Below are 24,539 nucleotides of genomic sequence, written 5' to 3'. Positions count from 1 at the left end.
AAATTTTTCGATGATCACAAAGATATAAAACATTTGTTTGATAAATTTTAACTTTGTTACTTTCCTGTAGATTACAGATGAAAAATATTCTTGATAGCAACGACCGCATGCTGATGATGATATACAATGAATACAAAATGAATTCCGGTACACACTTCCTGACGCTTACATGCACACATATACGAAATATCGCTTGCCATTATATTATTTAAACAACATAACCATAATCGATAAACTACAGCTAATTATGAACACGCTTGATATTGCATATTTTTTGTATGATTGGATTTTAATATAATAAGGTCGCCACAATATAACAGCTTTCTTCAACAAATAAACATAATTATTTAAATTTTTTGTAGGTGTTTTTTATCTTATGTTGCGTTGCACACGTTGATCAAACTGATAAATCGTTTAAATATTCCTTTCTAACAGGATTGCATATATACCGAGTTTCTACACAAATTGTTACAACGTGTCAAATATAAAAGTATTAAGAACGTTAGGGATTTAAACTTAACTAAAACAAGGATTTTTTTACAATGCGTCACATTTAAAATACGACAGACAAATTCTTGCATTAGGGAGGTGCTACTGAAAAATATTTCTTATTCGTTCTTTTTTTGTTACTAAGATGCGTTGATTAAGCGCTTTTATCACATAAGCGCTCTGTTTAGATCAAAAATGTTAAAAACTTAACTTATTTCACAACTTTTCCTTCAAGGCTGCACTACAACAATGTTTCCTTTTCTTTTTTTAATTAATTGCTCTCCTCTTTCTCCACACCTCCATAGTTTTACATCCGAACATCGATAATTAAATCTTCAGTTTTTTTGCGCAAAATATAAGGTGGTAGCCTTTTAATGGCCAACGGAAGAATATTGTTGGGGAAAGTTTAAGCTGTCTTACATTGCTCGAGTGAGAGAAAAAGGGTTTTTTAATGCACTGAAATGAATATTTTTTTATCAGCATCTTTCAAGCAACGCGGGGGTCCAAATTTTTTTAAGAATGAAACGACTTGTAAGTAATAACCAGCCTTAAATGATAAAATAGCAGGAAAAAAGTGCTCTCTGAGGCTGTCCTCTTTTTTTAGAGCGTTTTAAAGTTGGATAAAGCAACAAAGATATTTGAAAAATTTAAAACTTTATTTATTCTAACTTTTATTCTTTATTAACTCTATCATGGGCGGGGGTCATAATGTGCCTGCGGCAAATTTAAATTTTGATATCTAAAATGCTTTCTCGATTGCGAATTCTGTCTTCCCTGGTTTTTACGCTTCTAATGCGAGATATAATATTTATCAGGATTCACTATGTGTAAAAATAGATGATGTTATACACTATTGTATATTACCAACAGAAAATTATAGCAAAATAGCCAAGTATTATACAGAACGGTCTCTAACACCGTTTTGATAGGTAATAATATTTTACCTGACCTAAAAATTTCTCAAGACGACACACAAAGAATGCTGACGTCAAATGTGCCGAGGTATAACTCTGTCAGATTTTATGGATAGCATGCACGTTATGCTACCCTCAAATACTTACGCAGGTCAAAAAATTGGGTTAAAATGAAATAATATACTGTTTTCTAAGGTTTTTAATTTATTTAATTTATTTCAATAATATTTTACAGGTTCTAAATATCAGTTAAAAATAAACTGTTCTTTCTATAAAGTCCTGTTCGTTAATAAATATGAAAAATTAAAAACATTCTTTATTATATGTACATTATAAACACAATTAAAATATTAGAAATCACAAACAAAAAAGAGGACCACAGAAAAAAGAGAAAGCACATAGCACAAATGACATACTCAACTGATAGGTATATAAACATTCCAAAAAACTCAAATTTTAATTCATACAGAATAAAACTTTAACTTGGCAGTAGTCCTTTGTGTCAATTTCTGAACGTATATCAAGTTGAAGTTTATTATAGTTTAGTGCAGCATTGATTTTTGTCGATTCAAGCTTAACTATTGGGTCACGAAGAAGGTGGTGATTGTTCCTTGTCCCGATGTTGTGACATATCACCTTAAAATACTCTTCAAACATAGGAACGTCGCCTATTAAACATTCATGCACGGTGGTAAAGAGCTTTCGCATCTGATAATTATGAATTGTTGTATGTGAGTGTCGTGTCGGATGATACTATGTGCTATCTAGTAACTCGAGCATATGCATTCTGTATGGCTGGTGGAAGTAATTTGTAAGTGAACAATATGTTGCGTTCGGTACGATCATAGCCTGATAGATACGCAGTGCTGCGGTAGCTGATAGATGAGATCTAATTTTACGTAACATTCGAAGTCTCCCAGATACTCTCCTGTATACAGAGTTGAAATGATCAACCATAGTCAGTGGTGGATCCAGGTTGACTCCTAGATACTGGTATCTTTCTGTATTGTTAATTTTATCTGAGCGATACATAATGCTGATGTTTTGGTTTTGTCTTGTAAGTCGTGATTGTGTCCCAAAAAGTATGACCTCTGTTTTTTTCTTGTTTAAGGTTCAAGATGAGTTCATTTTCTTCTAACCAGTCAGATAAATTCTTTAAGTCTTTGGTGAGTGCATGTTCGATTGAAAATATATTGTTGTGATGAAAGTTAATGACCGTGGCATACATCATAATTTCGCAGTTCTCGAGTTGCTTTTCAGTCTCGTTAAAATAGAGTAAAAAAAGCAGCGGATCCAGTATTAATCCTTGAGGGACACCATAAAATACGGGTTGACTCGAAGATAGGGTGATGTTGTAGGAAACGTGCTGCCAACGGTTAAACGGTTAAGTAATCTGTAAAAGATTGTTTTTTATGATCGAGAATGCCATAATTCGGTAGTTTATTTAGAATGGCGCTATGAATTATTGTATCGAAAGCCATGCTAAGATCGATAAAAAATGGCGCCAGTTAGTTGTGATTTATTCATTGCTTTGTGAATGTCATCCAAGAACAAAGTTGCAGCCGTTTCAGTTGATCTATGCTTACGGAACCCAAAATTGCTTTCATGACAAAAGATTATTTGATTCCATGTATTTTGAAAGTTGTTGATGAATACATTTCTCGATTATCTGTGGAAAAACAAGCAGAACCCATTTGCAATTTCTTTTTATTTGCGGTCTCGGTTCCGTTTAGCGTTTGATATAGTCCTTTTTGCCTTCGCAGGAAAGAGATTTTTCAAGCATTTCCAGAAAGTTTCAAACTTGAAATATTGTCTTGGAGTTGATTTTTACAGTATTCTATCTCGGCTTTTTTGATCAGAATATTTACGTAGTTTTTCTTCCGTTAATAGACCGACGTCGCAATCTTAACCTGACTTTCTTGTTTTTCGTAATAAATTGCGTGTTGTATTGTCCCTAACTCATCTAGACTGTTTCTGAATTATAATGTTTGTAATTTCGACTCGTTAATTTCTTTGAAGCGAATTTTGTAAAAAATTTCTTTCTGATACAGTCAACCGTGTCGTGATCGCTTAGACTGGATGAAAGCGTTTTACCATGTGAAATGGTGTTTGGAGAATTTGATAGTACAACGTCTGTTAAAGTTGCACTATTTTCGGTTATTTTCGTTGGTTGTGTAATTAATTGTTTGAAACCAAAGGTAGTGAATATATCTTTTATCTCTTTGTGATCGATTCTTATAAGAAAAACAATTTATATCTCCTAAGAGCCATAAAATTTCAATATCCTTTTTTCTCTTCTTCTCACATATGGAACACCTTGCTTGATATATGCACCCACTCTTTCTTCCATTCCAGTTGTACGACTCTTATGCACGAAGTCGAACCCTCGGATTTCTGTGTCAAACAACTCGTCGTTAGCAACAAATGTTTCACTCGAGGAGAGAATGTCGATTTTTTTATTTTCAAATAAAATATCTTCAAGGAGATCTTTCTTCCCACATAACCCTTTAATATTTTGATGGAGCACAGTAAAACCTTTAGATTTAACAGAGTCCGCGATACATGTAAAATTAGGGCCAGATTAATATGAAAGCAGTAACAGATTTCGAATATTGATTTGTTATATTTCTACGTCGAGTAGATAAATCATCTTTTTCGAACGATTCTCTATCACTGCAAGTTTTGTTAATACGATTCGATGTAGTAAAACGTTGCTTTTCATAATTAAAAACATATAAGCCAAGTACAAACAAGTATAACAACAACACGCCCGCGCTCTCCGCCATCTTGATAGCTTAGCTTGATTATTATTCTGTAGAAAACCAGAAAATGTGTCGCATATTTATATTGCTTAAACTCAGGGACCTAGAAATAGTTTTGCTCCGGGACATCGTTTCAAAATAAACAATTTATTTTGGGCGTTTTCCAGGTAGGGAATTTAGAAAAGAAATTCATTTATACGCCTTTTTTATGCAAGCAGCATAAAATTCAACTCCTTTAAAAACCGAAATTTGAAAGCAACATTAACATTAAACCTCATCCAAAAGTTATGTTAGTTATATAATAATGTGTTTAACGTTTCAAGTAGACCAGATTTTTTCCATCAACTTGTCCAACTAGTTTTTCTTCTTTTTATGCTAAAAATATATAAATGGGAGATTGATTTGATTTTGATTTTGCCCTCCAAATATTCGAACCTTCTAGAACCATTAAAATTTTTATGATGTCACTTTTAAAAGTAACTTGAAAATCATATATTAAATTTAACGCATTAAGAACGATCCGCCGACGTAACTTGAAAATATCTATCTTCGGCAGTACTCTAAGCTGTTACAAATAAATAACCATAAAAATAAAATATAAAAGAATTTGACCTGAAGTATTTAATACTTCTGACCTGCACACAAGCTATTGCTCCTGCCTATTTTTATTTGTAAATCACAAGATCATAATACTCCCTCCAACCTACTTTTTTGGTGCGAGACAAGAAAACCTTTTTACGCGCCTCTGTGTCAAAGCGCAAAACATGCTGCGCAAACGTGAAAATGAGCTATGCTCCTTGAGATCATCCATCAAAAAGACGTTACCAGTATAATTTTTGTACCTTTGTACCTGAAACCTGAAAGCGAAATTATAGAATTTGGAGTAAAATTGACAATATTTTCTTCTTCCTCAGCACCAACCATACTGGGGTATCCTTATATACTAAATACTTATGTACTGTTTTACCCCCCAGCTTTCAAAATTTTTTCTTCAGGCCTGTTCTCATGTGAGTGCGTATGCTGTACGTAGATCAAAGAAATTTTTTTGTGCGAATGTATCACAAACTTTCTTCTTAGACTTGTTTTCATTAGCCCAAACAAAGAACCTATGTTTTCTCTAAAATTGCAAGTGTGTTTACTTAAATCTCAGGCTGTAACCCTACTTGGTCCAGGGGATGGGGACGGATGCCGAACCCCCTGCCGGGTTTTTTTTATAACTCTTTTTTGCTATGCTGTATGATCAATATGTAAAACTACCCTTTAAATTTCTTTGAAATCCCTTTATAAGGGTAAGGATGAAATATTATCCTTTTTTACGCGAATTATGCAAAATATGTTAAATAACGTCAGAAATTCGTTCCTGTCGTGACGTAGTATAAGTGTGCCAAGTTTGATTGAATTTAAAGAAAAAGCCTATCAAAAGTTGTGAAAGGAGGGAGGGGGAGTAGTATGTTAAAAAACCCTGGACCCAATAGTTTTAAACAGGGGCACGCAAAGTAAACATATATGGAAATTCTGAAGTGAATGAAATTCTTCATTTAATTGACAGGAGAATTTCAGGAGTAAAAAACACTGCAGAACTTTGTATTCAGTAAAATGTTTTTTAAACTAACCGAAGTGCATTTTTAGTTTTATCATAGAAATATCATTAAAATATCTCTATGGTTTGTTTTATCATTGTTAAAATCATTGTCAAAATATTTGAATAACTTTCTTTTCCCTGAATGAGGCGATTATAAGGCTCAATACACTATTTACCTCTAATAATGGCCCCAGTATAGTGCTCAACCGAGGAATTAGGGTAAATAATTTAACCAGTTTTAATAAGAACGTGTAAGTTTTTACTAAGAAACAACTTATAAGCTACGTCAAAGACGTAAGTGTGATGTATGGCTTTTAATTAGGGCAGCTTTCAGTTCGTATATATGTTGTCGTGTCAGTGTTTATTTAGTCGAGCAAGGTTTGACACATTACACATTCCTGTAAAATAATGTACAACATTTAGTGTATAAATATTTTTAAAAAGCAGGTTATAAACAATAGTCAGAAAAAATAGTTAATTTAAAGTCAGAACACGAAAATGAGTTCAGAAATCAGATCAAGAGAGGTGAGTTATTTAGTTGATATAGAACTAAAAAATTTAAACTAGTGATTGTAGAGTTTCAGCGAAGATGAATGAAATAGAAGGCAATGTATTTGTATAAGAAGTTATTTGGTACTAAGAAGATTATAGTAACTGTAAAACGCAAACTCGTACCAGTGCCTTTTGTCTCTTTTTTACTAATAGGAGAGAAAAGGCGCTGGGGACGAGTTTGTGTAAAACAAACAATACTTGAGTCTTCAAAAAGCTATCACCCAACCAACGAACGCCTAGTATTTATACGAAGAGTGGTTTGCCATGCTCACAAAAGCTATTATATCAGTTAACGTATTCGAAAAATCAATTCCTTAGTAAATTTTGATGGTGATGTTGAAAATATCCGCTTCTTACAAACCGTTGTTTTATTTAAATGTAACCATAAAATAGTCTAACAATGAACATCTTATCTTAAGCCACAAAAATCAAGAAAAAAAACTGGAGAAGAGGTAGCAAAAATCTTTTGCGAGCTCGGAGCCGATCCTCCTGGATTTGAAAAATGTTACATCGATGACTACATTGGTAAGAATAGTCGTTCGTGCAGTCGTTTGTTCAGTCGCTCGTTTATTTGTAGGTCTATTTTTGAGTCTTTTGATCTCGTGTAGGTTATGGAATTTTTGCGACGATTAACTTCCAGAAGAATGATTTCTTGTTGGAGTACCCTGGTACTTTGCTAACAGAAGAGGAAGGTGATGAGTTGATGAAAACTTATCCAGATGACATAGGATCGTTCCTATTTTTTTATAAAAATAAATGGTAAGTCACCTACCGTTACTTTTTCTTTCAGACAGAATATTTTCTCAAAAAATATTTTCTTCATTTCGAATATAAAATGTGTAAACTTAAACAAGTACGTAAGATTGTTGATGTAACATCTGACTTTTATGTTATAGCATTGATGCAACACACGAAGAAAGGTTAGGAAAATACGTCAACGATTCAAAGTTTCCCAACTCTGCAATGAAAAGTGTTTTGTTAAATGGACGCCTGCACTTGTGCTTATTTGCACTAAAAGACATTTGCCCTGGTGAGGAGTTGCGATACTCGTATGGAGCTAGCGGTCTTTGGTGGAGAAAGGTTTGTGAATTTCTCTTTATGTTAATGCATCAAGCCTATGCGTGCCTACATTGAATACTGTCTTTTTATAGGATAAGAGGTCCAAGGTAAAATACACTTTAAGTAAACTAAAGGAAAAGAATAAGAAGGTGATTATATTATTTAGATGTGGACGAAATGTGATTAATTTTAAAATAATAACCATTCCACATTTGACACAACCTTTTAGAAAAACAGTGATTGTGACGTTGACTTTGCACTGGCAAGAAGTCAATACATAAAAGATGGATTAACATTTATTGATGTGGATCCACAGAATAAGGTACTATTTGATAATTGGGCACTTTATCTACATAATGAAAATTGGTATCATAAGATTTTGAATCTTGTTAAAGTATACGTTCTGCTTAGATACTCAAAATAGATTTACCAAAAAAACTTTTAAACTTAGCTAATGCCCAATATATGAAATTTAGTCTTGAAAGTCCAGAATCTTAAGAAATTTTAACAAAATCACAAGGCTGAAAATATCTCAAGTTCATTATAACACGTAAAATAGCCCTTATACTATGAATTATTTTACTTCTGCAGGCTAGAAAACAGAAGACAGTTGACGATGGCGGGGAGAATACAGTTGAGAGCGTGAACGAATTTTCAAATACAGTTAGTTTTTATTATTTTCCATTATATATCGATTTCGCAATTATAACACGCAATCTTTGGTAAAATAGCCTTTATACTATGAATTGTATTACTTTCGTAGGGTAGAAGACAAGAGACAGTTGACAAAGGCGGGGAAAATACAGTTGAGAGCGCAAGGGAATTTTCAAATACAGTTAGTTTTTAATATTTCTAAATCTATATTGATATCGCAATAATAACACGCTGTTCATTCCAAAAATTTGCTCCTGTAGGATAAAAGACAGGCGACAGGTGAGGGAAGCATTAACGATACAACTGAGAGTTCAAAACCAGTTCTAGATATGGTTAGTTTTAAACATTTCTCATTTGAAACTGGCTTTCTAATTACATTACCAGTTTTCTTAACCGAAGCTAAAATGTAAGTGCATGTATAATTGCAATGTATTAATATATTTTGACTGTTACCTGCTAGACATGGAAGAGTAAAAACAAGTTTATTTGTTTATTAATTCCTTCATTATTTAGTATTCTTGTAGGGCATTTTATACATTTTCTTGAGCTTGTTATTTTTACTCTCTGTGCCTGTAGAAAGTGGAAGTATTGCCAACTCAAGAATACAATGCGGCGGAAATGTTAAATGAAATTTTTAATCCTACCGATGCTCAGGAAAAGGTAACGTACCTTACTGCTTAATCAGCACTTAAGGAAGTTTTTTATATGAGCATTTTGGACTGACAAGTTGCCTAACACTCTTTACAAATGACTATCAGTGGTAACAGAATGCTATAGTTATAGTAGCAATACGTGTTTACTTTTAGTTTGCTGATGTCGATGAATTAACATTAGAAGTTAGACGCTTACGTGTATGTTTACTTAGGATCTTCTGTAAAACTATCTGAGTTTATCGATTTAGGCTCTTTACTTTATTTTATTTTACGATTTTACGATCTTATTTTATTTAAAGGAACGTCGTTATAAGAGGAATTGTTCTAAAAGCGATTGGAAATATATCCTATGCTATTTTCGTAGAAATAAATAACAAAATACCATAATATGACACAAGGAAATGACAAGCATTTGTTTTGTTTCAATTTTACAAAATAATTAAAATGTAGATTTAATTCAAGATCGGCAAATAATTTACACTGACAATATACCCATTTTTAGGATAACCCGCTACCAGAAATGCCACCTATGAAACGTGTGAAGCGAAAAGAAAACTGTGATGAAAAGGTATTACAGTAATAACTTTTCCCACTTATTTTTTGACAAATCTTGTAACATTTACTAAGTATTTCTGAAAAATATACTTATTGAAGGATTTGAACGTCACAGAAAGATTGTGTCAGTTGATTCGGAGTGGAAATGTAGCTGAAGCCAAAAAAGTAAGCAATTCACCTTTGTTTATGGTTAACATTAGGTACCTACCGAAATTAATAGTTGTTAAAATTTTATTTAGACTTTCAATCTATGGGAAAAATCTTTGAGGAGCACTTTTCCACAGAAACGAAAACGAAAAGTGTGCACTTGTCCAGTCTGCTTTCAAGACAAGACTGATTTAGTGGTTCATCTTGTTCGAGTACATCAGATAACGGAAGAGAATGCCAAAAGTTATAAAAGCGGAATCAGTTCAAATAACGAGAGAAAAAGATTAGCCAACGAGCAAAGGAAAACCAAACCTCGATTTTACCGGAAAAAGATTTGTCCCATTCTGGGCTGCTCAAAAGTGGTTGTTCGAATAGAAAATCATTTGAGAGAAACACACAAAATTAAAGATAACAAAAAATTTAAGGCTGCTATGAAAGAGGCCATTGCTTTCGAGGAATTTACACCTAAAAATGGTTTAAGCGAAGATAGCGCGACAAGTAGTTGCAGCGAAAGTAGCGAACGGGAAGAGGAAAACAAGATCATGAGGAATGGTGGAATGAAGTACCTCAAAGTTGCTGAAAATATGTCGCCTGTGAATTCCAATGATAGCAGCGATGAAGATTGGTTTTCGAGAAAGGTTAGAAATATTGCGGAACGTAGGCGAGAAGAAAGAGAGCGTAGAACTAGTAAGAAAATTATTAACTTTGTTAATTGCAGATTTTGTTGACATACGATTGTGTGCCTGTTCAAAAAATAAATGTTTGATATTGGATGCCGTAATAATTTCTTTCTTCTTAAAGTGAGACGCACTGGAATTAAAATATTAACCTGTTGATTAATTCCCTGTTAAAAACAACATACTTCTCAAATCACACTTTATTTACGATTAAAAAACAGGTGAATCAAACAAGATTACTTTCAAAAGTGCGCTGTTAAAAGACTAGGTTAAGCAAAGATGTTATAAAGTCGGAAAAATTTATTCTCATGTGACATTATGCAAATGTTTTTTTGCGCTTTGAATCTAAAAATCTTTATGACCTAGTGAGTTGAACAATGACTTTAATAACGAAATCAATATACACCCAAAACCCTCAATACAGATCTGGGGTGTTATAATTAATGAAAATTAGGGTGATAATTTGCTTAGAAAACTATTTTTATGTACACTAGGCGAAAGACAAGAAGAAACTGTTTTGGTTAAGCATCGAAAATCTTCTTCCACGATTTCTAGAGGTAGGTTTGTATGTTTTATAACTAACTATTACAAATAAACGATCTCTTCATTCATTCATTATTTCATTCACTCATTCATTCATTTTTCCAAAAAAAGGCTACTTTCAATCGCGAAATTTAAAAAAAAGCAGATTTTCACTGAAACACGTCACCGTCTAAGCTCTAAAATGTGAATTTTCATAGTTGCCCAAGGCAAGTATAATTTTCCAGTTTTTAGGGGAGGGAGATTATCACAGGGGTGTGTATTTAAAACAAGGAGACCCTTATAACATTTCAAAGATTCTAGTGATTCGAATATGAATAACCAGTTAAGTTCATTCTTTCTTTTGTTGGGGCGAAAAGAAGAAATACTACGTTAAAAGTTTTACATGGCAGTTAAAATTCCCAGAAAATTAAGCTGTAACTTTTTTAATAAGAAGATTTTTTTTTAAAATCATTTACGAGTTTTTTTGTTTTTTGTTTTGGTTGATACGAATCTGAAAAAAAATTCTATTAAGCGCCTCTTTCTTTTAGAGGGAACAATACTTGTTACATGGGGCGCTTAAATGAGGGAGGCGCTTATAAAAAAAAATAATTCTAGGGTGATTGGTTGCTGCTTGTTTCGTTGATTCGCTATTTTATTACTTTCACTGTTAATAATATACGATTCCTTGTCTCATCTTAGCTCCCTCCATAGCAAGTGTTGGTCCTTTATCTGTCGATTTAGAAGAAACGGAAGAAATAGGTATAACCATTATCCTAATTTCTGCGAAAGCGCATGTCCGTTTCACAAAACTATCCTAATTTCTCTCAAATACAAAAAAGAAAAGATGTTTTCTGTCCCAGTTAGCGCTTTTTTAGCACTTTAAACCGTTAAAAACAAAATTTTGCTGCTTATTTACAATTTATTCGGTTAATTTATAGAACCTGACTCAGATTTCCCAATTTTCAATGAGACACTAGGTATGTATGTTTAGCTTTAAGTGCATATTTGATAAGAAGTCGTCATGGCACTCTTGATTGTTTAATTCATCCTTTCTGTTATGATGTCACAATAATTGTCAATAAATCGTCTTTATCTCATCTCAGCTCCTTCCATAACGACGATTGAGCCTTTATCTGTCCGTTTCGAAGAAAAACAAGAACAAGGTATAATTTTTCATTCTATGACCTGTCTTATAAACAACCATTAAAAACTACAGTTTTCTTTTGATAACAGAAGACCTTTAATGTATTTCTTGTGACGTACTCTACTTTTAATTTGTTTATTTATAGAACCTGTCCGTAGTAAATTGCCAATAACAAGCAAAAACGATTCACTAGGTATGTAAGGTTTGACTTGTTTACCGAAAAAGTATGCAATCCCTCCTCTTTTGTAACAACGCTGCGTAAAAATTTTGCTCCTAAGATATGAGCGTTTGATATGAACATATATTGAAGCGTGCAAGTTATGAAGAAAATATCGACTTTATTCTCTGTACATGATTTTTGCGTAACTTTTCTCATTAAACTTGTTTCTATCCAGCATTAAACAGGATTTTTTAAAGAAATTTGCCACTTTTGTTCAACTTAAAATTTATGCTTAAGAAATTTGAACTTAAACAGTGAGCAGAATTTTTAACCTAAAAGGATTCAAACAAAAAACAGTCCGTAATAAGAACATTTTCTAATTGTTTGTAAGTGGCAGGATATTCTAAAAAAAATTATTTTGTTAATTTTTATTTACAAGAAAATATTAAGTATTTAAAGGAATTTTTTACCTATAAATTTTCCGCAAAGACATGTCGCGTAAGTAACTTGATAATACTTGAATCTGTTGAACCATAAGGATTTTCTTAGTAAAAAATGCATAGTATTATATTATTTTAGCCTTTCAATAGCTTAGTGTAAAGAATTTAATTTATCTCCCTGAGGAAAATCATCATTTAAAAGTTTTTTTCCTTCTAGAATGTAGAATTGAAGATTTGGATGGAAGTGAGGATGAAGATGAGGAGGATGAGAATATGGATATTATAATTACACCATGGAGGAATGAGTCACATTTTGACAAATTTGAATTGTGGTTGGTTAGCCCTGATGGTAAGCGAAAAAATAAACGTGCTGCGAAACAACATTCCAGACAAGTGCAACTGATTTTAAAGGACACCAGCCAAGATTCATACGAATTATCCGTTCTTTTTGACCGCATGAAGATCAGGAATCAATGGTTACTGAATTTTGAAAAACGGAGAAAAGCTGGAACTATAAAAAGTTATCTCCATTCCCTATGTCATTTTTACAAGTATATTTTGTGTGACACACCTGTGCTTTTCAAAGATTTCGTTAAGGACTGTCCAAGCATGATAGTTATCATGGAAAACTGGATTGTGGAGTATAGAAAGAAGGCCAAAAGCGACAAATGGATGAAAGATTTGGAGCAGTTAGATCAGCTCATAACAGCTGAAGAGGTCAACACCTTCGATAATTCAACACACGTATCCAATTGTCGCAGGAATATCAAGGAAGTGTTGGCCACTGGTAAAGTTCCAACATTCAAGCAATTTACCTCTGTTCGAGATTATATCTTAACTTATCTCTGCTTGGATAACGCGTCAAGGACCGGTGCTTTGGCTAACATGACAACCAAAGAGTTCATGACGGGGAAAATGGAAAATGGAGTATATATTGTAAGTGTTTTTAACCACAAAACAATAGCGACGTCGGGACCAGCGACAATTTGCTTCACTGCAAATCTATATAAAGAATCATCGATATTCTTTCAACATTTCCGAAATAGGCTAGAAGGCCTAGACGACGAAAAAGGTTCTGCCAACAACCCGTTTTTTACCAGCTGGAGCGGAAATAAAATGTCTTCTTCAATGGCCACAGGCCAGTTGAACTCATTTTGGAATAAAGCAGTGGGAAGGAGTTTGCTGCGACCACGTCTTAATGCAACACTAGTCCGCAAGACGTGTGTCACTAAAACTCATTCTTTGAGGCCAGAGTTGGAGCAACAGTTGGCAAATTTAATGTGCCACTCCAAGGCAACAGCCAGACGGTCGTACTTTCTGCAAGAAAAGTCAAAAAGTGCCGCAGAAACAAGTAGGGAGCTGAGATCTGTCCTACGCCAAACTGAGAATAACGTTGATGTGTCTCTAGAGGATGCCATTAAAGTGCATTTTGCAAAGGAGATAAGTGATGGTAAAATCACTCTGACTGTCGTGAAAGAAAAGTCAACATTACATCCGAGCTTTTTTAATCTTACCTCACTACAGCTACGAGATAAAATTCGTTATTTCATCATGTCGAAGACGAAGAGACAGAATAACGATGAAGTTAGAGATAAAGGTAATAATTTGAGACATAGCATTTTAATACGTTTTCACAAATTGATTTTTAGTTTTCTTATTAAAATTTTAACCTGATTACGCAATTTATTATTATCCCATTCTTTCTGCACATTACGTTATAATTCCCCTGTAAGCTTTACGTTTTTTAAAAAACTTAGACTTTTAAAAAAGAAAGTGACTACTATTAACCATTTCTTTCCCAAAAAATCATATTTTCAAAACAAATGTAATTTACAAGTTTCGCTGCGTTGTCTCGCGTGGCACTTGGAGACTTATCTTGTAAAAAATATATTCTGCTTTTAGAAAAAGTGTCCAGTCACTGTAGTCACTAGATTTTGCTTTTCCAAAATAAATATGACAAACTGCCGTACTGGGGTAACAGGCGAAGGACTCTGGGGTGTATTAACTTCACATTGCTAATCATGTTGTTCTCCGTCAATATACCTTTAATATTTTGTGAGTGAGGCGTTGAAGTTGCTTTTCATATATGGTTAAAATAAAATGAAAAGGTGTTGCGTCAATAACTCAGTTATACTTAAATAATACACATTTACATACAACCCTGTTCTAAAAAGCTTTTAAAAGGAAAATTAAAACGGATAACTTTAAAAATGTACATAATTAAAATAGAAAATTAAACATTTAGAATTAACAGTGCACGAACCAGAAGCCCCTTTTAACGATAATGAAGCTCTGATCAGCGACAATACATCGATTTCGACGTGTGAAACGACTTCATCCTTGTTTGGAACTAGAAAAGATAGGGTGAAGTTTTCCAGCGAAGATAGCCAATCAATTTGGGGAAAATTTGGAGACCTGATAACAGGAAGTAAATTAATTAAGGAGGCAGATATTCGCAGTGCAAGCAAAGCTGACAGAGTTGTGAAAGATTTGATCGAAAAATACGGTGTAACCACAATAGTGATGAAAGTTCGCACTGAGAAAAAGAAATTTGCAAAGGACAATGCTAGTTAGAACATTAGTATATTTCCCAGCATGCATATAGAAAGTAGCAATAAAAAAATATAATCAAAAAGTGAAATTTATTTTCCCACCAAATCAATTCCCACCAACAAAATGTTTCTGATCATTTTCTTAATTTACCATCCTCTCATACACCTCTTTCGTGTAATACGCTTTCAGAGCTATTTTTAACTAATGAATATCTAACTGTATGTTGCAACACGATATATTGTTATTAATTTTCAACATTGTATTAACAAATGTTCCCGATAATTATTCCGTTAGAAATAATAATTCAAGTAAACGTTTGTGTTTATATGAACATTTCTGTAAGGAACTTACCTTTTTCCAGCATTACCATATTGTTCTGCCTTAGAAACTACTATTCACGGCGTCTCTGACTAAATAAAACACATTTAACATTACAGTGTCTATTATGGCGTGTATTAACCAACATATCAAACTATTCTTAGATACAGTATAGAGAAAGATGTTCTCCCACAGGACATTCGTAGGTAGTACCAAAGATGTTACTCTGAAGTAATTGTCATAATGTTAGCAAAATAAACTGTAGGAGTCGATATAGCTACATACAATGTTCTAAAACTAATACATTAACTGCTGTTCTGGCAAGCACCGCTTACGTAGGGATGGTAATTAGTAAAAATGGTGCAGATTTTCCGTATGTAAACAAAATAAATTCATATAAGTCCACAGCCCATGGATAAACCCAGGAATTTGCCCAGCCCGGACGTTTTTTATGTTTCCGTAGCACCGATCTTCTTGCGCGCAATAATGTTATGTGCAACACATCTGTCTTGTGCATCAATGAAACAACGAAACGCTATAATTACTAATACGCCACGTACAAACTTCTTGCGGGCACCTCCGCTAAACATTAAGACAGACTAACATGTGGAAAACATACATAGGAAATACCCAAAAAAATGTAAAAGTCCGGTGGAACAACCACAATTTGTTAACTAAAAACTCGAACCTGCAAATGGCACATACTAATGACTACCCCTCAAATAATTGAGGAAGAAAGAAGCTTCTTCAATGGTTTTAAAACAACAATGAACTTGATGATGTCAGCAGAAATAAGGAACCTTCACAAAAATGCTGACGTCAGCAATTTTCCTGTCGTTGTGTCATCATAATAATCACCTATACCAACTTTCTACCTACGTGTCCTATCTATGAGGAATACGGGAGTTGGTAAGATAAAAAATACATAAAAACAAGCTACATACGACTTATCCACAAAATAGGGGGCAAGAATATTTCAACTACTTGTTAAGAACTGACAGAAAATTAACTTAATTCATTTATTGTAGTACTGCACGTTAATGAACAACTGGAAACCTATTGAAACAAGAATAAACTTGCGCTTTTTAAGGTAACAATTTATCCAGGGAATTGCTCCTGAAATCCAAATTTCAAAATTGGGTCTTTTTGCGCATGCGTCAAATCGAGCACATTGATATAAATTGTAACAATTTTTTTCTTGAATTGAGTTGTGTGAATTGTTCCTTCTCTTTAAACAACTGAACCGCATTGTGTAATTACATTTTTTAAGAATAATTACACAAAAACGCCTTAAATTTTTGCTCCCGAAATTCAAATCAAATTTTTTGAAGGCAAAAACTCGAGAAAATGCTTATAATTTTTTTTCAAAAAATATTTACTATTCCATTCCATCCTTTAAACATACCCCAGACCCACTTTGTTAAGAAGCAAAAGGATTTGAACTGGTTTTGTAGTGTTTAAAGATGATATGAGAGTTACACTGAAAAAATCAAACGCTATCGAAGTCGCATTTTACATCAGCGTACGTAACACATACCCGATATTACACTATGAACTTGACTCAACCAAATTTATCAAAATTTTTGTATTTTTCCTAGATAGATATGATAAAATAAAGGTGGAATGGAGTGGGATTCTATCATTTAAGAGGGAATAAAGCAAGCTAATATGGGACCAAAGGACAACTTATGGGGGTCAATGTAGCCCGAGAAAACATGCGTGCTCCCGAAATGCAAACGCTTTGCGCACTTCTGCTCAATTTTTTTTGTAAATGTAAATTATAGAAATTTTTAACTTCAATTCCATCAAAGAGGCATGGAACTTTCTTTTTGGCACTTAACAGCCACGTATTTCCTACTACAGAAGATGCTAGATCGATTTAAAGACTGATTACGAAATTTGCATTTCGGGAGCAATCCAGCAATTTGGTGAATCTAAAGATAGATAGATAGATAGATAGATAGATAGATAGATAGATAGATAGATAGATAGATAGATAGATAGATAGATAGATAGATAGATAGATAGATAGATAGATAGATAGATTGCTTTATTTATAGTCGATAATGTACAAAAGATTTAAAATATACTAATAAAATATACTAATAAAAAAAACTAATAATATATAATAATAAAATACCATTTCTCTAGTAGAATCAATCCGGAAGCTTTTTGGCTAAAAAACATGAAAGACTCTACTGGAGAAGATGGTTAGTCTATTAAGACTAATTAAAATCGACTGTTTACACGAAAAATTAAATAATTCCTAAATTAATTATGTATTCTGCACAGATCCGACATTTGCATTGGAAAGAAGAAAATTCGCCCATAGCTCTACAGAATTTAACCAAAGACTCTGCAGATTTGATTTCATCAGGAAGAGAATTCCATAATTGGGAGGCTATATATCCAAATGTTTGCAGCCCATATTTTGAAGATTTTATTCTAGGTCTAACTAAAGCACTTGATGACCTTAAATTATATCCAGTATCATTTCTAAACTGAAACACACCTTCCATGTAGGAAGGATTCAATTTCCATTTCGTCTTGTAGACCTCTTTTAGTAATTGTCTACAATGTTGCATATGAATTCTTTTCGCAGAAGAAATGGATTCCACTTTAGACTGAGACCTTGCCCTTTTTAAAACTCTATCCACCTTTGAAATAGATTTCCTGCTATTAAATCCCCAGACTAAAGGACAATAATTGAACTCAGATGCTATGAATGTTGCATATAATAAACTTTTCTGTTTATTATCAACAATCCAGGAAGCTTTACACATTTGGATGCAGATAAAATTGCTCCATTTAAATTTAAATGCCGGATTTGTGGACTTTCTGGCTTTCCGAATATTATAAAATCGCATTTGCTTGCGTTTAATTGCAAGCCATTATCGGAAAACCATAAAGCTGCTGACCTAAAAAGTTGTTCTAAAATATATTTTACTTCGTGAAAGGTTTCAGCTGATGCACAAAACGTATTATCGTCAGCATAGTTACACACTAGAATATCAGAGCAGGGCGGCATATTCACGTCATATTGAAAAAGAAAATCATTTAAAAATATGTTAAACAGTAACGGCCCCAAAATTGACCCCTGTGGTATACCAGAAAAAATTTCCTTCCAACAACCAAAAACCCCATCAATACCTACTCTTTAAAAGCGCTGCTTTAAATAGCTCCAAATAAAAGATAATGCACTAGAAGAAAATCCATAAGCATGAAGCTTAGCAATAAGTAGCTTGTGGTTAATACAGTCAAAAGCCTTGCTTAGATCCATGAGCAAGGCAGCAACACACTTTTTAGAGTCAACTTTTTTTGAAGAAAGCACATTAGATTTAAAAGAGCATGTTGGCTACTGTATCCTTTCCTGAATCCAGACAAGATAGGGGACATTTTCCCCTCCATGAACTCACTTATCTGTTCAAATAAGATTTTTTCAAACACCTTAGCGATGTTTGGCAGTTTACTAACTGGTCGATAATTTTCTTTGCAGACCCTAGACTTTGCCTTGTAGAGTGGAGACACATCCGCAAATTTCAAAGACTCAGGAAAGATGCACCTATCTACTGAGTCATTAAAACAGTGACTCAACTGCTTAACAAAAACATTTGCGTGAGCTTTGAGAAGATCTGCAGGTATGTCTCCCTCTGGACAAGCCTTGCCACTTTTTAAAGAACCAATATAAAGTTTTAATTTTTCAACAGAAACATGACAGAATTTCATTTCGTCCATGTCAGCACTTTTGGGGAATTTTGATTTGATATTTTTTATGCTCGGATGTTCTTTGAAACTTGAAATAATTGCATCAACCTCGGTACGAGAGCAATCATCAGCTGTTCCCAGATTGTTTTCAGGGATGTTGTTTAAATTCAGTGATCTTGTGATATTTACGAAATAATCATTCGTGACGTTTGCAATTTCAACTTTATTTCGTAAAACAGCATCATCTTCGACTAACGAAGTTATATTTTCCTTGTTTGCTTTCTCGGAGAAATTTGGTTTCACGATTTTCCAAAATTCTTTGTTGTCTCGAACTTTCGACACGTCAAGTTTTCTGTAATAATTCTTTCTTGCATCTCTGACAATCTTTGCACACTTATTCCTTTGAATTCGAAAAGAGTTCCAATTTTCAGCAGTTGGATTCGAATTATATACGTTTCTTTTTCTACTTCTCATCATAATTTCTTTGCGTACTCTCTTCGTAATAAATGGTGCATGATTGTTTCTAACCATCTTTTGCTTCACTGGCATATGTTTTTCAATTACGTTCTTAAAAGCCACATCGAGGTTTGCGAAATTCACTTCCTGTAACTCCATTGACTTAGTAAGGCCTTTTTGGAATTCGGATTTATTGAAGTTTTTTATAGACCTGTACTTTATAATGCGGGGTTTCTTTTTTGGCATCTCCGCTTTTATAACAGTCACAGTGAGTTTGTGCCAATCGGACAGTCCTGTCTCTATTGCACAGCTATTTGTGAACCTTTTCTTGTCAGAAACCCATATATGATCAATACAGGATGGGTTCGCAGGGTTCTTGTAACAAGTTGGTGAATCAATTAAGTTTGAAAGATTATAGTGAGTTTTTAAGATTGATAATTCGGATTCGTGGCTGTTAAAGTCGCCCATTATTATACAATTTTCGTAATGAAACGAACTAGGACTTTACCAAGGTTTTCAAGAAAATAATCGCAGCGTTGATTGGGTGGTTTGTAAATGCCCAGTACGGCCATTTTTGTGCACGACTAGGGTGTCTTTGGTGCGCGATTAAATACGCTGCTCCATTGTTGCAGGAGCGTGCCGAGGTACGGGGGCGGTCTCGCGCACCTCAAAAGACCAGGACTGTGACACAAATGTGTGACATGCTGAATGATCAGTAATTTTCACAACCTGCGTCTCAAATAAAAGTCCTTTGAAGTAAAAATCATGCGCAACTTGCGTCTCAATTAAAAAGTCCTTTGAAATAAAAATCATGCACATTTTATTTTTCGTTTGATTGCTTAGCTATGTGAGAACATATACAGAAACATTTCTATTTTTTTTAAAAAAATAATTGTTTGTAGACAGCTTTCGTTTCACTTTGCTACGCGAAGGTATATGTTCTGGCTATGCAGTCTGTAATAATTAAAGCGCTACTGAAATAATACGTAACAGGGTCACGTGCCACTAAAAAAGACTGTAGCTAGAATGAAAATTTTTAACGAAGAAGAAGGTCGAAGATAACCAAGATGGCGGTCGAGGGACAGGAAAAATAAATATTTAAAAAGCTATATCTGCAGTTACATGAAGTTTTGACAAAAAGTAAATATATCATTCAGCAGAAAGAGTCTGTCTTGTAGCTCCAACAGGTGTAGCTACTGTAAACATTGGAGGTACAACAGTACATTCATGTTTTGGAATTCATGGGAATAATTATGTCCCCCTAAGTGATAAAACGCACACTCATTTACGAAACAAGTTAGCAGAGGTGTGTATTATCATAATTGATAAAATTTCAATGGTTTCAAATGCCCTTCTTGTCTATATCCAGCAAAGAATAATAGAAATATTTGGAGGAACAAGTCGGGTTCCTTTTGCTGGAAAAGCATGATAGTATGCAGTGATATTTATCAACTTTCCCTTGTCATGGGAAAGGGTGTTAACTCAAATAATGAATTTTCTTGTAAGCATCCTAAAGTTATGGCATAACTTCAAATTAGCTGAACTTACAAAAGTCATGCGACAGAAAGGCGATGATGTTTTTATTAATCTGTTAAACTATATAAGAACTGCACATCTCACACCAGAGGATGAAAACCTTTTGAAATCAAGGTTTATCAGTAAGAATGATCACAACTATCCCGCTGATGCCCTTTATTCATTTGCAGAAAATGTGCCTTTTCTGAAAAATAATGGAGATATGTTACAACGTGTAAATGGTAAATAAATGCTATTGATGAAATATCAAATGATGTACCATCTCATATTATTGATGAAGCTTTGAATAGAAAACAAACTGATAGTGGTGGTCTTGCAATTGGTTCTTAAAATTGGTGCCCAGGTCATGCTAACTACAAATATAGATATTGATGATGGATTAATCAACGGGTGTATAGGGACTGTTTTTCACATATTGTATCATAATAATTATGTTTAAAAAATATATGTGAAATTTGACAATGCTCAAATTGGTGTTTTCAGAACATTAAAAGAACACTATGCAAGGTTGCATCAAGTTGTACCAATTGGAAGGACTGATACTGACATTCATGTGACTGACAATTGGACATTTTGCTGTTTAAAGAAAAGCATCACCTTATAATTTTTTAAAGGTCAGGTACAAAATCCCAGTTGAGCCATGGGCTGCCAAGTAAAAATGATTTTTTTTATTAGTGAATTGAGTCTTTACATACCTGATTCTTTTAAAATTGTTATTTTTGATTTATAGCTTTTAAGACTCGTTGTGAGAGTGGCTGCTAAGAAATACAAGCTTTATGAAACATAGCACACAATCTGTTCTAGCATGAGAATAAGACAAACTTTTTCAAAAAATGTTGTAGATTGAGTGAGGCTTGCATTCTTACTAAATTATTTACTGAGTATTCAATGCCAAATCTTAAACTAGTTCTTGTTAAATTTAACATTCTTTATTTTTAAGATGGAAAATATGGTGCCAGGTTTTTCGGACAGTGAAGATAAGGGACTAAAATCCAGTGACAACATGTATAATTTTTGTTTCTTTTTTCTTAATGTCACAGTGCTGGCAATGGAGAGTCTTGGTGTTATAAAGTTTAATAAATATTATTCAAATTCTTTACGTATTTATTTACTAGGTTGATAAATTCACTTCCCTTTATGGTAAGTCTGTTTGAGTTTGGTACACTATTCATGGACGTTTTAGTTTTGCTTTATTATTGTTGTGATCATCTATATTTTTATGATTACGTTGACGGTTTACATAACAGAAATTACGGCAATGATGTTAAATTAATTTAAATCATAATTTGTTTGTGTTAGCATAATTGTTAATAAAAATAATAATGTTTATTCTCCTTTTAGTCCATGGTAGAAGATTCTGAAGAGGTAGAAGATATTTCAGAGTTTGATGTTTTGAATTATATTTCGTCTGTATGTAATTCATAAACTCTTGAACATGCAATTCAAGAAGTTAAACCTGAATCTTTGTCCATATGAGGAAATCAGACTGGTATAGGCTTTTGTAATACATACTTTGTTGAATGTCATACTTCCTAGACATAATTGCATCTAAAATTACTATCAATTATATAAATTTAAATGCTTTTAGGTCAAAGTGTCAACTCCGATAAAGACTAGAATACTATCAGTTCAGTATAAGGTATGACATGGAACTTCAAAACAACTTCCACAATTTTAATTCGATATATTATCAAATTAAAATTGTGAGAATGAACGCTGTAAAATTTTCATGGTGTAACATTTTTCATTATAAAACATAACGTCATAAATAGATTGAGTGATTTGTTTATTGCCATGAAAGATACTAAACTGCTATTTTATAATTCAGTGGTCAATTGTCTAAAGTTTGTAATCTCACGTATTCGTTTTTAGATCGAAAGTCTCTAGACGCTTTTTTGCCATATAAGTAAAAGTCACATTTGTCTTGTTCATAGGCTTTAGATGTGCAAACATTTAATGATAAAGGTGAAGTTATCATCTACTGTACATATATTTTAATATCATTAAATTTATAGAAAAAAATTAATAAAAAATTTTCTATTAAGATCTAATGTGACTGATTCTTTTGGCAATGATTTTAAATTGTTGTTCGAATTCTGGGCCTGCAAAAATCCTTCTGAATAAAGCATGTTCTCATATGATATATAACTGGATTTCCAAAATGGACTCTGTTGTTGTAACTTATAACTCATAACCTGCTCACTTTCGTTCGTAAATGCTAATCCGCTACTATGGACAGTCCATTCATATGTGAGGTAACTTAATAGCAGCTTTGTGTACGATATTCCGAAATTCCATACAGTACTTTGTTATACAAACGAGGCAAGTGTAAATGGATAAAAATCAAAAGGTTTTTATCTTAATTGATCAAAAGTATTTAAAGAGGATTTATGGTCAAAAACACGTTATGCTATAAAATTACACCACTAACATAAATTGTTTAATGCCGATTCTTTCAGATTTCTGTTAAAAATGACTGCGGATTAAATGTTGAAGACGATATGGACATCATTGATACAGACGAGGAAGGAAAAGTGGGGAACATCATTGCTATAGAGGTAATGTTCCGTGGTGCTAAAAGGAGAATGTTCGGTTTGCATAACTACAATTTTTGACGTTATCAATTTTTTTAAGTATTAAGTGTCCTTTCTTTTTCTTAATCCCTGACTTTTTTTACGCAAGCTGTGAAATTCAGAGTTAAAGTTAGGTTCCTTATAATTATAGGGCTTATTGGTATTTTACTATTTATGTCGAAAGTATTATTCGTATTTTTAAGTATGTAAAGCCACTCTATTTTATATATTATAATCAGGCCTAGAATTGACATTAAACGAACTAAATTAGAACGATATGACATATAGTTGCTGTAGCAATCGAATCAAAGAAGAATTGAACTGAGTGTATTTACATAATGTTGCGATTGACATCTTTCCTATAGCCTGTAATTTGCATTTTTTTTAGAAGAAAGAAACATCTGTAAAGAAAAGCGCCAACGAGGTAGTGTTTGTTTTTTGTTTATTTTAAAAGATCTTGGTAAAACTTCACTGGATGCTAAAAATGTATTCTTATGTTTTACAGTTGATATAACTTTTATAACCTTTGGCTTTTTTTACTAGAAAGTGGAAAAATCTGAGGAAAATGAAGCCAAACAGGTAATTTTATTTTTTGTTTGTTTCGTTGACGTTGATGCAAAACACAAGCAAAGGCGCTAATCTGAGTTGTGCGTTTTTAATAATGGCTGTCTATAGAGGTAGAGAAAGATTTTTGCAAGTGGCTGTCGCTAACATATTCGCCAAGAATATAGTGCATGAATGCTATTTGAGGTCTTGAGATATTTTGTTTTCCTAAATTTCATATTTTTAAACTATTTTTGGGGGCGGATTTAAAAGTTGAATCCAGACTTATTGCTGAAATAAAAATAACTGATGCTCAAGAACTTCTTTTTGTAATATTGCCAATTTAAACTTTCCTTCCTAAATTGCTTATTTGAACCCCTTTGTCTCCGACAAATCTGATAAATTTTGAATTTACATTGAAATTAGTGATTTTAAAGCACTACTTGTCATCCAGATAACTGGAACTTTCATTGACACAAGCAGTGTTAAAATACCCTGTTAAAAATCATTCGATATGTTAATTTTTTACCGAAACACCATATATA

The 24,539-nt window shown here is 33.2% G+C and overlaps 2 protein-coding genes across 4 annotated transcripts; one reads left to right on the top strand and one right to left on the bottom strand.

The window, feature by feature from the left end:
- Positions 1-1,701: 1,701 nt before the first annotated feature.
- Positions 1,702-15,394, top strand: LOC130614108 (uncharacterized). 3 transcript variants are annotated; one of them, XM_057435510.1, is made up of 17 exons: positions 1,703-6,824; positions 6,908-7,507; positions 7,588-7,680; positions 7,950-8,021; positions 8,122-8,344; positions 8,589-8,672; positions 8,819-8,863; positions 9,168-9,233; positions 9,320-9,385; positions 9,460-10,054; positions 10,539-10,601; positions 11,266-11,325; positions 11,505-11,543; positions 11,670-11,729; positions 11,856-11,903; positions 12,528-13,907; positions 14,556-15,394. In XM_057435510.1, the coding sequence occupies exons 5-17, from the start codon at positions 8,342-8,344 to the stop codon at positions 14,882-14,884; spliced, it is 2,838 nt and encodes a 945-aa protein (XP_057291493.1). In that variant the 5' UTR covers positions 1,703-6,824; positions 6,908-7,507; positions 7,588-7,680; positions 7,950-8,021; positions 8,122-8,341; the 3' UTR covers positions 14,885-15,394. The 3 variants fall into 3 exon arrangements, with proteins under 3 accessions (XP_057291492.1, XP_057291493.1, XP_057291491.1); XM_057435508.1 differs by having other exon boundaries at positions 7,950-8,344; XM_057435509.1 differs by having other exon boundaries at positions 1,702-6,824; positions 6,908-8,021.
- On the bottom strand, positions 2,157-3,010 carry LOC130613637 (uncharacterized). Its single transcript, XM_057434951.1, has 3 exons — positions 2,990-3,010; positions 2,493-2,769; positions 2,157-2,422 (listed from the first exon to the last, which is right to left on the bottom strand). The coding sequence occupies exons 1-3, from the start codon at positions 3,008-3,010 to the stop codon at positions 2,157-2,159; spliced, it is 564 nt and encodes a 187-aa protein (XP_057290934.1).
- Positions 15,395-24,539: the final 9,145 nt, after the last annotated feature.

The sequence above is a fragment of the Hydractinia symbiolongicarpus genome, chromosome 11 (genome assembly GCF_029227915.1).
Source record: "Hydractinia symbiolongicarpus strain clone_291-10 chromosome 11, HSymV2.1, whole genome shotgun sequence".
Taxonomy (NCBI): Eukaryota; Metazoa; Cnidaria; class Hydrozoa; order Anthoathecata; family Hydractiniidae; genus Hydractinia; species Hydractinia symbiolongicarpus.
The sequence above is the reverse complement of the archived record's forward strand: the minus strand, read 5'-3'. Positions and strand labels throughout refer to the sequence as shown.

Excerpts from the sequence above, each read along its gene's own strand:
- LOC130613637 (XM_057434951.1), bottom strand. The coding sequence starts at position 3,010 with ATGAAAGCAATTTTGGGTTCC. Across the intron at positions 2,770-2,989 it reads TGAAAGCAATTTTGGGTTCC|CACGTTTCCTACAACATCAC; the intron begins GTAAGCATAGAT and ends AACCGTTGGCAG. Across the intron at positions 2,423-2,492 it reads TAAACAAGAAAAAAACAGAG|ATAAAATTAACAATACAGAA; the intron begins GTCATACTTTTT and ends TGTATCGCTCAG.
- LOC130614108 (XM_057435509.1), top strand. Across the intron at positions 10,602-11,265 it reads TTCTTCCACGATTTCTAGAG|CTCCCTCCATAGCAAGTGTT; the intron begins GTAGGTTTGTAT and ends GTCTCATCTTAG. Across the intron at positions 11,326-11,504 it reads AGAAGAAACGGAAGAAATAG|AACCTGACTCAGATTTCCCA; the intron begins GTATAACCATTA and ends GTTAATTTATAG.